Here is a 13,862-nt window from a genome sequence, read left to right on the forward strand (position 1 = left end):
ACGTATAATATAGTCTGCACCATACTGTTCATCATGTACATCTGCCAAGTTCTATACAGTAGATATTTTCCCATCTTATCATACAATCACATAGGTGCGCACATCATTACCTGTACCTTATTACAATTACCATGCTTTGGCTCCCCGCAGTAATACAATACAAATGTATCTGCTACCACAGTGACAGTGTTCTCCAAGGATCCTAGTCAGGGTCATTCTGGATTGTCCCATTCGGGTGTATCTGGGTCGGGCCGCTGCACTGTCAAATAGTTTCGCTAGGGAGCCCATATATATCTTGGCCGGGAAGTAAGAGCATTAACTCAGCATATGCTGATAACTGATCATGACAATACACAAGATCCTGCAACCAATCCCTAAATTTAGGAGCTCACCCTCTTCCCCATTTACAGGCTATTTTACGCTTGGCCAGTAGCAGTCCCAATGACGCATATTTCCTCTAGGCTACCTCGATGTCTGCTGTGTAACCTAGCACCGCTAACAATGGTGTGTTTGGGATAGGGGCACCTATCATCTGCCCCAAAGCCTCCAGCACTTCTTTCCAGTATTGCTGAACAGCCTCGCTCGCCCAGGCCAGATGCAAGAACCCTGCTCCTCCCCTGCCGCGTCTATCACAGCAATCAGTGTCACGAAGGTGGAAGCGATGCAGTGTGGTTGGGGTGTAATATATTCTATGCAAATATTTGAAGTGGATGATGCATAATCTGCTACTTGCCGACACACTCCCAGTTTGCTGGCAGCAGTAAAGACACTGATCATCACTTATAGGGAACCCCAATTCAGCCTACCACGAACTCTCGCGCTCCGACTCCCCTCTGGGCTATGTGCTTGGGTGGAGCGATAAAACATGGATACCACATGCGTAGGCGTGGTTCTTTGTAATAATTGATGGAGCGGGGTCATTATCTCAGGTTCAGCAGGGAAATCCGGAGTGGTAGTTCTTACATCTTCTTGCAAGCGAACTTACACAAAGAGATCAATAGGGGTTGGCTAGTGTTCCCCAAAGAATTTCTCCCGTGTGCAGAAGTTGCAATTTTCATATAAATCTCCCCATGTCAATTTCCTAGCGCTGCGCAACATTTGTTTACATCCCCGCTCGTGTGTAACTGGTACATTTGGATGATGCTTCGTGCTTAGTTTGGGGGAGTACAGCTTTGGCGCCCGTATGCGCTTTGCGAGGTTATGCCACACTTTGTTTGTGCAATCTACTGTTGTTGGGCTCGCACCTCCATAACGCCTGGAAGAGGATCCCAAACACGCCGTTACTGGGACAGGGGCGATATATCCCTGTTCCACCGCCAAGTGGGACATGTAAGGTGACGGGTTCAACCAATATGCTGCAAAGTGCGCTTGAGCGCATTGGAAATAGAGTTCCATATCTGGTGCCTCAAACCCTCCCCTATTGAATGGCTGAGTCAAGATTTCCCACTTCACCTGTGGCTGCTTATCTCCCCCATGCTAACCTGCTTAACTCGGTCCTAAGGATTTTGAAGAAGTGTTTGCTAGGTGCATATGGAATGTTTGTAAATAAATAAAGCAATTTTGGAAGAATTATCATTTTGGTCAGGGAGATACGTCCCGCCAATGACAGGGGCATGGCAATCCACCTAGTGTTGGAGTCTGTTATGGTTTCCAGCACGCGGCAGTAATTGCATCGCATCAGCTCCTCCTTATCTATTTTTATATTGACACCCACGTATTTTATTGTGTTTTTGCACCACTTTAGTGGGTAATCTGAGATAAACTGTCGGGTGCTCGCTGTGAGAGGGAAAATCTGGGATTTCTCCCAATTAATATTAATGCCTGAGATCCCTCCAAAAAGTATAAATACTCTAAGCAATGGATTGAGACTGACACTGGGGTCTCGCAGGTATTGTGTCATATCATCAGCGTAAAGTGATATGAGAATATGTCTGCTAGGGTATGGCAGCGCATATTCCCTGTGATGCTGTCTGAGCCTGGCTGCCAGCTGCTCCACAGCCAGTGCAAACAGCAGCAGAGAGAGCAGGCAGCCCTGGTGTGTCCCTCTTTTTATTTGGAAGGGGGAATACAACCCATTGATAATTATCCGCCTATACAACCCATTGATCATTATCCGCCTGTGGCTGATTGTACAGCAGCTGGACACAGGTCAAGATCGGGGCAGGGAAACCCATTTGACGCAGCACGCTCAGGAGATAGTCCCATTCCAGGGAATCAAATGCCTTGGTGGCATCTAAGAACGCTGCCACTGCCTACAAGTCCTGATCCATATCCTGCAGCACAGCAAATGATGTATGAAGATTATGGGATGTCGCCCTCCCAGGTATGAACCCTGACAGTACATTCATGAGCAGGGTCAATCTGTTTGCTAGCACTTTCGTTAGTATTTTCGCGGCACAGTTTATGAGCGGCAAAGGCCGGTACGAGTCACATTGCTCAGCCGGCTTCCCTGGCTTAGGTATAGATATTATAAGTGCCTCTCTTAAAGTCTTTGGATGTTTCCCCATTTCCAGGGCTTCCTCGTGTAACTTCTTTAGAATTGGGACGAGACTGTCACTGTACGTCTTATAAAACTCTGTAGTGAGCCAGGGGCGCGACCAGATTCCAGCTACATAATCGCAGCTCGGATTTCATCTTCCTCCAGTTTGGCAGAGAAGAACTCTCTTTGGACGTCCTCTAGCCAGGCTAGTGCAGTGTCCTCAAAATACGGTTCTATCTCTATGGGATGTGCCCGTTGTGTAGTATATAAGGTTTTATAGAAAGCAGCTCTGCTAGCGCCTTGCCCAGTCGTTCTCCCTCCCCAAATTGCCTAGCCGGATGGTATTTTCTGCAAAAGAGGCATTCCCTCTCGGCTGTCTCCTGATACTCCGCCACTGCGTCCCGTATTTTGGCACGCATGTCCTCGCTCGGGATCGCGCCCCCCTGGCCTTCCATGCAACGAATGTCTGTTTCTAATTTTCATAGTGTTCTGCGGATATCCCTTAGTACTCCCTACTCTTTGTGATGCATATCCCTTGAACAGTTACATTAAAAGCTTCCCACACCATAGCGAGTGTAGAGGTCGTACCTATATTCTGTTCAAAGAAGTCTGCAATTTCTTGTTGCAGTTCTAGCCGAAAGGGGGCATTCAGAAGGATGTAAGGGGGCAACCTCCAACTCTGATACAGTGTGGTTAAAACCGGGGGGGCCATTGTCATTATCACTGGGGAGTGGTCAGAGTATGTACGGGGTAAGTGACTCACCTGCGATGTCCATGCTCGTATCTCTTTTGAAATAAGCTAATAATCGATGTGGGACCATGAGGAGTGTGCTGAGGAGTAACATGTACTCTCCGTTAAACCCCTGTGTAGATCTCGCCAAGCATCAAACAGCTCGTGACTATGCATTATGTCGTTTAGTTGTCACTGGGCGTTAGTGTAGTGTTGGGCCTGAGGGTGCGACCTGTCCACCAGTGGATCCAGTGTTACATTCAGATCCCCCCCCCCATAAAATGTGGGTTGATCCTATGTCTAAAATTTTTCCCATCAGCGTTCTGAAAAATTCAGGATCGTCTGAGTTAGGCCCGTAGCAGCAGGCTAGAGTAATGGATTGTGATGATAATGTGCTCCACATTAAACAGTATCTTCCTTGCGGATCTTGCATGGATCCTATCGCTACATGAGGGATTGTTGGGGTAGTGGGGTTTAAGTGAGTCTCCTGCAGCATGTGCAGTGAATGTGATGTCTGTCTAAATAAGCCAATATGTGCCGCCGCTTTCGTGGATTGCCCAGTCCTCGAACATTCCATGTTAGGAAGTTTTATGGGGGCGAGCCTGGATTGTCTGTCATTGTCGTGCAATGCGCTCAGTATGGATAACTGGATCTCTAACATTACTTATTTTGATGTATAATGACTGTGCTTCTATCATGTTCTGTCGTGATATATCAGCTCTCAACTGAAGTCCCCCCGTCCTTCCTCCCTCCCACAACAGCATCCCAAACTTGCCGTGAACCCTTTTCCCACCCATCCCACCCCAGAAAATGAACCAAACTGTAGTCCTGTGGCTGGCTATAATGGTGGCATATAGTTGAACGAAAGCCCAATAAGCTGGCCAAGTTTCTTGAAAGGATACAAGTGGTAACCTGCTCAGGGCGAACTGTCATGGCCATGCATGCATCTCTTACGCAACTCAAATCAAATAGGCATAGCCGCACTAGGACTAAGCAAAAATTGCTTCGTAACCAAACCATCTTGGATTAACAATACCCAATGAAGCGAGGGATGTCCTGCAAGGGGTTTTGCGAAAGGGCCCATAGGCACCACCATGGCAGGGCGAGGCTGCCTAGAGTCATCTGTTGTGGTCCCGGCAGTTCATGAGTCCGTACATATTTTTTTTTCCTAAATTTCTTTATTAACATTTTCTTCAATTCAACATTAATACAATTAACGTTTGCAGGTAATGTAAGCAAATTCTTAGGGACTTTCATGGAGAGGCATCGATAATTGCAGCAGTGATACATAGGTCAAAGTTTTATACTTCTCAAATACCTCTAGTCACCGTTCCCACCCCCGGCATCCTTCTATGTTTGGGTGACTGTTTGCAAAATTTCCATCTCCAGGCCATAGTTGAGTCCATACATAGATGAACCATCACAAACAGTTACGTTATGAGTTTTTTGCCTCTGCAACCCATATTTCCTACTCAGTCTTTCTGACATAGATGAGGGAGATAGTGATCTTTCGTCAGGCGTCTGGGGTTGAGGGTCACCTGGTGTGCCACTTGAAGAAGTGATCAGTTTGCTCAGGATTGGTGCAGAAGAATTGTTTGCCCTGATGCGTGATGCGAAGGCGAGCCAGGTACAGCATGGCATAAGTTATATTGCTTGTTGCAGTTTCCTTTTGACCTGTTAACATTTCTTGCGGGCTTCCTGCAAGCCTATAGTAAAATTAGGATATATTGCGATTGTTGATCCTTTGAATGTCAGTTCTTTCTTCTCTCTAGCTAGTCGTAAAGCAGTGTCGCGATATCGATAATTTAAAATCCTGGCGATTATTGGTCTCGGTGGGGTACCGGGCGGCAGGCGGGCAGCAAGCGACCAATGCACCCGTTCTACTATGAGCATGGAAGAGAATGCAGTCCTGCCAAAGACTGTGCTTAGTAGGCACTCAACATATTCCTCCATTCTCCCTGTGTTGGCTGATTCTGCCACTCCGAGGATTCTGATGTTGTTGTGGTAGGAGCGCTCCTCGAGGTCCTCATTTTTGGCTGCTATGGCTCTCAGTAGTTTGTCCATCTCCGAGAGTTGGGGTTTCCAACTCTTTTCTATATCTCCGATCACAGAAATGCGATGTTCTGTTTCTTTCAGTCTCTCGTCATGCTGCTCTATTTTACGAGTGATTGTTTCCATCCGTGCGTTCATACTATCCATCTAAGTTTCAATAGAGACAATGCTGCTTTTCACAGTGAAGAGCAAGTCTTTCAGATCGCTTGTCGAGGGCTGGACTTCATCAGATGGGTTATCTGCCATATTTTTGCCTGGTTTTCCACTTTGCCTTCGAGTGCCCCTCCGGGCCTCAAATGGCATTTTAGTTTGATTGGCGTCACTTTTGCCCACTGCTGAGCACAATCCTGCGTAATATACTCACAGATTTGCTTCTGCAAGCATCTAAAGGGATCATGAGTGGAGGTGAGGTGAGGGACCTCTCCTACCGTCCAGTCTTCCAGGCAATGGGATCAGGCTACTATAGTAGACTTGCCAGCTCAGCGCCCTCTCTCGCGCTCATAGGGATGATGTTCGCCTTCTCAATTAAGAGTTTGCACTTTCTATTCCGTGTGCTTCAACCAACAGTGTGTGCTGTCCCTCGTTAGCCCCGCTGCTTACCAGCCGCAACCAGGGATATCAGTGCAATCCTTACAATGAAGCAAGTTGATGCCTTTATTTGTTCCCAACTGGGCCCCGTTCAGGTCCCCTGCCGACAACGCACCTCCCGCTAGCAAATGCGGGTGTCTTGCTGGCCACAATGCGCCATGTGGTGTCCACTTTGGGCAGTACAAGGTCTTCCCATAACCGAGAGGCCCACCTCCACACCACCCTCAGCGTCACTGCCATAATCGCGGTGCAACACTAGGCCCTGTCAGCAGCACCCCAGGGCGGCGGGCACCGGGTTCTCCCTGGCCCTCTTTACTGCCTTACTCCCTGCCAAGTGGGACCACAGGGGGACTGTGTTTATTCAATAGCACAGGGCTCGTTTCAGCTCAGTGTACAAGGGGGGGCAGCACACTCATGCGTGTCTCCTCTTTTAATGGTGGTCCCTTTTTTATATTTATTTACTGTTTCTCTGCAGTTAATTGCCTTAATGTCGCCACTGATCTCCACTCGCCCCCCCACATAAGCCTGGTCACATCTTCCTGTCCGCTGTGAGTTAACGGGGATGCCATAATTTCTGCAGCACGTGGCCTGCAGACCAGCGCCCCTCTCAGTGGGGTCCTCCACTAACGTATTCCCACCTGCACCGCCGCCCACACGGAGCAGCACTCTGTAGGTCCCAGGTGGTAGGCACATCTTTCTATGTTGTGGCAAGTTCTGCAGTCACTCCTCACCTCCTGTAGAGGCTGTGGGAGGGGGACAAGCATGATGTATTGTCTGAGCACGAGCTTGCGCCAAATGAGAGGCCAGCTGATTTACTCACCGCAGTCTTGGTTCCTCTGGTCAGGCGGCTCACTGTTGCCCCCCGCTCACCTCCAGACACAGCGCCGCAAGCAAGCGGGGACGGATCTCCTGAGTCATCAGTCACAGCCACCAGCAGCGCCTCTCTCCAAGGCAGGGAGCTTGCTCAGCCGCAGCCCATCAGTGGCTTCCAGTTCCCCAGTCATCCGCCATTTTGGGATACACTTTGCTGCCGCCAGGCACAGATCTCTGTTAACAGCACAAAATTCACCTCATCGCAGCCATCAAGTCAGCCACGCCGCTCCAGCAGCTAAGTTACAGCACTGAATCGGTCTTTGGGCACCGTCTCGGTTCTCCTGGGACAAGGATGTTTATTCACTCCGGGCTGCAAGAGCCTCACGTAAGTGCGGCCATCTTGCTTGTGCGTCATCTAGCGCCCCGGATTAGCCAGGCTAACTTGACTCCAGAGGCATGGTGAACATGGGGCCCACATCTGGGCATACCCTTTCCACTTAGGGCTACAAATGCAAAAACAGCAATTGATGGATAGGATGCTGAACAATGTCAAACATTCACCCCAGTACAGAGATTGCGCCTAAATCCATTGTTTCTTTGCACACCATGCCATTCCAGTTTAAACCCAGCCATACGCAAATCAGTCTTGACCCTGCTCCCCGTGGGAACAGTCCAGCCCGAATTGCCAGGTACTCCCTGGACCGGAAACAAGCATTCTGGGACCGGCTTCAGGGTATCACCTTCATCAGCCAGTATTGTGTTGCTAGGTTTGTGAATGGTCCTAAATTTCTAGGGCAGCCCTCCAGTGGAATGCCCACTCCCCACCACAAGATTACATTTACTCACTCTGAAATATCTGCAAGATGAAGAGCAAAATCAACTTTCCTGATTGGCAAAAGCCTTTATGCGCTCGTATATATAGCTACATGAACTGCAAAGCCTGAGTTAGTTGCACAAAAACTTTACGAAAGAGGCCGACATCTTTAACTAGATAAAAGTTAAACCCCTCTCTTCTTCTGATAGGGACTATACATGCTTACCCCTAAATCACCCCAAATTGTCACTGGGCCACAACCACAAGGACAGTGTACTTGCTCATCTGGAAGACTGTTGTAGGAGTTTATGACTGCAATGAGTGGTGCCGAAAAGTAACCAAATAATTATCTCTTCACCCACCTTATCATTTCACCACTACCTATATGAAAAGAGCCCAGGCAGCCCACCTGTAGAGACCTGATTGATCCTTATTGAGTATATAACAGAATACCATAAATCATTAAGTTCATTAGTCCGAAACAAATGTGAAAGACACCTATACAACAATAGAAAAGAACAAGCAATGAACATAGGTGCCTTGAGGTTGGTTCCTCGCATAGCAGTCTCTTCTATAGAATGAATTTGAAGAAGTTGTTTATGTAGCCATCATAAAAATCCCCACTAACTAGTTAGCAAATCGAGAATGGGGGGAATCAGAAAACAGTAAGGGAAGACGAAAATATTTTAGGTGTCAGTGGAGGCATTCATGTACAAACATAGAATCTGGCCTCAAGATCACCCTCTCAATGAAGGAACAAAGAAAAGCAGCCTGCAGGAAAGGGAACCCAGCTCCCCTAAGCACCAATCAGATAACAAAGCCACCAGAAAAAATGCATTTGTTCTGTCTTCACTACCCCCTTCACCCTAGGCTACCTGTGTAATCTGAACACAGATCATTGCAGACACACAGTACATAATGCCATCCCCGTATCCTGGGACTGTCAATCAATCAATCAATCAGGGGTTGTTAAGCACGCTACTCACACATGAGGGTCTCAGAGAGCGAAGGGGGGCGTTCGCAGGTTTGTTAGCCGAAGAGCCATGTCTTGAGAGCCTTCCTGAAGCTGTTCTGGGAGGGTGCGAGACTGATGTCTACCGGGAGCTCGTTCCAGGTTTTGGCCGCAGTGTGAGAGAAGGATCTTCCTCCTGCTCTGGCTCTGCGAATGCGTGAAGTTCTGGCCAGTGCGAGGTTGGAAGATCGTAGGCTTCTTTTGGGTACGTGGAAGTTGATTCTGTCACGGGGAGCCAGTGGAGTCTTCGTAAGTGTTGGCTGATGTGTTTGTTCCAGTGGATGCCGAGGACGAGTCTGGCAGTGGTGTTCTGTATCGTCTGGAGTTTTCAGAGTAGGGACTTATGCTGGCAAGAGAGCGTTTCCATAGTCCAGTCTGCTGGGGATGAGTGCGTGGGTGACTGTCTTCCTTGACTCTGGGGGGATCCATTTGAAGGTCTTGCAGAGGATGCGGAGGGTGTTGAAGCAACTGGAGATGACGGCGTTGATCTGTGGGTTCATGGTGAGGGATGAGTCGAGTACGATGCCGAGGTTTCTGGCATGGTCCGAGGGGGTCGGTAGGCTTCTGAGGGCTGCCGGCTACCAGGTATTGTCCCATGCTGAAGGGGTGGTTCAGAGGACGAGGATTTCTGTCTTCTCGGCATTAAGCTGAAGGCAGCTGTTAGTCATCCAGACTGCGACCTCCTGTATTCCTTTCTGGAAGTTGAGTCTGGCCGTGGCAGGGTCTTTGGTGAAGCAGAGGATGAGCTGAGTGTCATCGGCATAGGAGACGATGTTGAGGCCATGTTGACGGATGATGGCGGCGAGGGGGCCATGTAGATGTTGAAGAGGGTCGGGCTCAGTGATGATCCCTTTGGGACTCCACAGGTGATTTCAGTGGGATCAGAGAGGAAGGGTGGCAGTCTGATTCTTTGGCTTCTTCCGGTGAGGAATGATCGGATCCAGTCTAGGGCTGTTCCTTGTATGCCGGCATGGTGTAGGCTGGTGATTAGTGTGCGGTGAGAGACTGTAAATGGTTGATCCTTGTGCATACACATGGGAGGCACCAGTGGTTCTGGGTAGGTGAGTAAGCTCATTCTTAGATGCACCTGAGCAATTTCCAAAGTTCATTCTAGAAGAATGAAATCCAGCTTTCCATCTTAAACAAGCTCTTTAAATATGTTTGAACACAGCAATAATTTGGATTCTTCGTGATTTCAGAAAAATAACATCTATTCTTGCCCTCTGATTTATGCATATTGTGAACAATGTTCTGTTCTATTCTAGCCGTACAACAAATGGAAGAACGTAAGAAGGAGAAATGGCTACAGAAAGGAAATATTTTGGCTGATCTGAATGCCATGAAACATAAAGTTCGACATCTGCAAGGTCAGTATATTTGAAAAGTGATAGAGAAATATAATCTCAAATTTGCTTTGGTTGTTCATAAATTATGAAAACAAACCTATCCTGAAAAAAATCAAAATATCTGTCCTAGCAATAAACAATTGAGACTATGAACATTTGTGCTTTTATGTTTGTAAAGATGTGGTTTCTAATTTTGATTAACTAAATATTAATTTCAGGGGTGTGTGGCTAAGCTGCCAAGATAGTGGGCTCTGGCTAGACTAGCTTTGGACCGCACCCAGGATAATCCTCTTTAAATCCTGAAGTGAATGCAAGATCTTCTCTCTGCAAGCTGTGTGGAATTGCTGTGAGTAACTTTGATGCAACTGGGGAATGTGAGCACCCGTTATCCTTAGAAACCCCACGGCATAGCAGACCGTATGGTGCGTGGCCTAGCTCTAAAGGGATCTCCTAACATAAGTGGGGATCTTAGGAGCAATCTCTGCTGTGGCCAAGCTCCAGCTTGCATATCAGTGACACTGGAACCCTTTGGTCTGAGGAACCCTGCTGAGGACTGAAGGAGAGCAGTGGTGGGACAGCTGCCTAAGCACTGGTGGCGTTGGGAGGCGGCTGAGCCCACATGAAAGAGCCTAATGGTGTGTGGACATTTCTGCCTATGGCCTAGTAGGTAGGCACAAGCCACACTGGAGATTAGTGATTTCCCACAAACCCTCCCCCATCCCCAGCACACGAGAAACAGTCTACAGTGGTCTGGTGGGGGAGGAGGGGGTGGATTCTGAGATAGTCCCTAATGAGGGTGGTGGCTCGCTGTGGACCTTATTATGTGGGAGGGCCTCAAGTGAAGATCTCAGCCCCCCACTTCCATTCCTTGATGGCCTTCGTTGAATTGATTGATTTCACTGCCTCACATATTTTTGTTTCCCCCTGGCTTATGGTGTCTCCTAGGTTCCTGCAGAGGAGAAGTATATGCTTGCAGGGTGAGGTGGGTCACGCTTCCCTTTAGCAGTGAAAGACCATTCCTAGCCCCCTCAAGTCCTTTGAGTGTGGAACCCTTTAGCACATCACAGGGCAACACATTGAAGAGAGCATACATATGGAGACTTTCAGTTCCATACGGAGTAGACCTCTGAAGCAGAGGCTTTACACACTCTGTGAAAAGGTCTAACTTGCACAACAGTTGTGGAGCCTGAGACCACATCCAAACTCAGGTGGCTTGGTTGTAGGGCACTGCCTCATACCTTGGCCGAGTCATAAGCTGAGGACCGACCTCATTCAATACGAATAGGGTTCCCTGTTTGATTGGATTAATTTTTCACAATGATGACACAGTGGGCAGAGACTGACAACATCAACAGCCTCAAAATGGAAAACTTGACAGGTTCACCAAACCGGCCAGGGACTAGTTGTATTCCTAAGAAGAAGTGACTGGATCAGGAGCCAATTGATGTTTTCTGCAGATATCAGATAAGAGACCTACAGGGCACAGTCCAAGAAGTACAGACAGAGCTTCAAAAGGTGAAAGACTCTCCCAAAATTCCACACAAGAGGGTGGAAGACATGGAGGGGTAAGCCCACTGGAATACCCTGCACCTGGTGGGCTTTCCCAGAGGAGTGGAAGGAAATCACCCTGAACAATTTATTCATTAGTGGCTCCGCTCCTGGATTTCTGAGACTGACTTGTTTCATCATAGAAAGTGCTCATCGAGCCCTATCACATAGACCCCCCACCCGGGGCTCCACTGTGTTCACTCATTGCGTGTGTTCTAAATCGTATGGCCAGAGACATAATTCTGCAAATAGCCCATATGAAGCACTTAATTATGACTCTGCGCGAACCCTTATATTCCCATACTATTCAAACCTTGTGCAACAGCTGTGGAAATACTGTGAAGATATAAAGCACAAGATTACATCAATGCACATGGGCTACCGATTGATTTACCCAGCTAAAGTGAAGGTGCTTTTCAAGTCTCAGTCCTAGAGAAAAGGGAGCTCAAGATTATTCTGAAAAAGGGAAATCTGGCATGTTGAGACCTGGAGATGGGGAAGAGGTCAGTGATAGGCACTGGACAGGTAGCTGAAGGTAGACATGATTGAGGTCATTGGATACATAAAGGAACTAACATCTGGAGAGGGACTCCTTAGTGGACTGCAAACCAGATATGGTATAATCACAACTTCCGTACTGTCAGCTGGCTTGCTAGTTTTCAAATCCTTGTTAAATGAGCCTTTTCATGTGCTCGGGTTGTCTCGTAATGAAAAAATGGATATCAGAACACAGGCAGAGGAGCCGCACCGTCTTGAAACAAATTGATATATAAACTGCCCTGTTACGAGACAACCCGAGCACATGAAAAGGCTCATTTAACAAGGATTTGAAAACTAGCAAGCCAGCTAAAAGTAAAGAAGTTGTGATTATAAGCATACTTCCGAGCACGTTTCAAATAGTGTCTTCTGTCTTGATTCTGAATTAATAATTGGATGTTAATTACATTTAATTAATTGGTAATTAATTATGGTAATTGTGTAATTAGTTTTAGGTGTTCGTTTTGGTGTTTATAGGAGTGAAGGGTGGGAAGTAATTTGTAATTAATTAATTAATATATAGTTGTTGATTAATGTTAATTATTTGATATGTATTTTGGGTAATTGTTTAATTTTTTGTCTGTTGCTTTTACTTTTAAAGGCGTAAAGGGTGGGTATTAAATACATTTTAATTACTTTATTATTAGTTGTTAATAGTAATAGTTTTTAATTTATAAATAAGTTTTAATTGTGTTTTATTATTTTATAGTTTAATTTATGTCGCGTTGTAGATATCATAGTGTTTAAATGTCTGTAGTCAATTAATGTTTCTTTTTTTATATGTTTTAATGCATAATTAATTATTTTTATTTTTCAAAAAAGATTTATGAGAAATATTGAATTGTTTTGTTATTGGTAAGGTGTTATCAGGTAGGAAATACAATAAATACATTTATGTATGAATTAATTTATTGGTTTGTAAATATTTTCTAGTTTAAGAGAGTTTTATTTTATAGATGTATTTATTATTTTATATTATTTGTAGATTTTTTATATGTAATTAATATTACAATTTTTTAATCCTTATATATTTTATATATTTGATTTTTATTTCTAAATATTGTTTATTTTTTATGATTTCCTTATAATTTTAATGTTTTTTATTTTTGTTTTAACTGTTTGAGTTTGAATGGTAATTTACGTCTCTTCGCTATCCAACACTTTCTCTAGTGTTGCACTCACTGGAGTGGAATTGTAATTTTTACCCCTCCTCTATCCAAGCCTCTCCCTACTGTTGCACTTACTGGAGTGGGAATAGTAATTTTTACCTCTCCGCTATCCAACACTTTCCTTACTGTTGCTCTCACTGCAGTGGGAATAGTAATTTTTACCCCTCTGCTATCCAACAGTTATTCTACTGTTGCATTCACTGGAGTGGGAATAGTAATTTTTACCCTTCCACTATCCAACACTTTCCCTACTGTTGCATTCACTGGAGTGGGAATAGTAATTTTTTCCCTACGCTACCCAACACTTTCCCTACTTTTGCACTCTTTGGAGAGGGAATAGTAATTTTTACTCATCCACTATCCAATACTTTCCCTACTGTTGCATTCTTTTGAGTGGGAATAGTAAAAAATTCAAAGATTCAAAATTACTTTATTCGGATAGGGCCATATCCATAAAAGCACGATCACATTACAACAAATTAAAAATGCACAACTTCACATTCAGAATAAAACAACTTTGATAAAACATTAGTCACAAGTGCTAGATATATTAAAAACACATACAACAAGGTTCTAAAAGGAGCCCACGAATTCCATAATAACCATTTAGAAACTAGTGCAAAAACGCATTCTTCATAAGGTGCACATCGCATTGTGAGCCTGTACAGCAGTTCTCAAAAAAGTGCCAATTCGAAAAACTAATTCATCATCTTTCAGTTTAAGTATGTTCTTATATGCATCTTCTAAATGAATAGGAAGGTTTTTAAAAAAAAA

At 45.5% G+C, this 13,862-nt stretch overlaps 1 protein-coding gene across 2 annotated transcripts in view; it reads left to right on the forward strand.

Moving 5' to 3' along the window:
• The window catches only part of DCDC1 (doublecortin domain containing 1), a 1,503,674-nt gene that overhangs the window by 1,336,326 nt on the left and 153,486 nt on the right, over positions 1 to 13,862 (forward strand). For both annotated transcript variants that reach the window (XM_085648291.1, XM_085648292.1), the window contains one exon: positions 9,754 to 9,855. In XM_085648291.1, coding sequence (XP_085504417.1) covers positions 9,754 to 9,855 — 102 coding nt within the window. The remainder of the gene's footprint in view (positions 1 to 9,753; positions 9,856 to 13,862) is intronic.

This window comes from Triturus cristatus, chromosome 3_2 (genome assembly GCF_964204655.1).
Source record: "Triturus cristatus chromosome 3_2, aTriCri1.1, whole genome shotgun sequence".
In the NCBI taxonomy this organism is placed as follows: domain Eukaryota; kingdom Metazoa; phylum Chordata; class Amphibia; order Caudata; family Salamandridae; genus Triturus; species Triturus cristatus.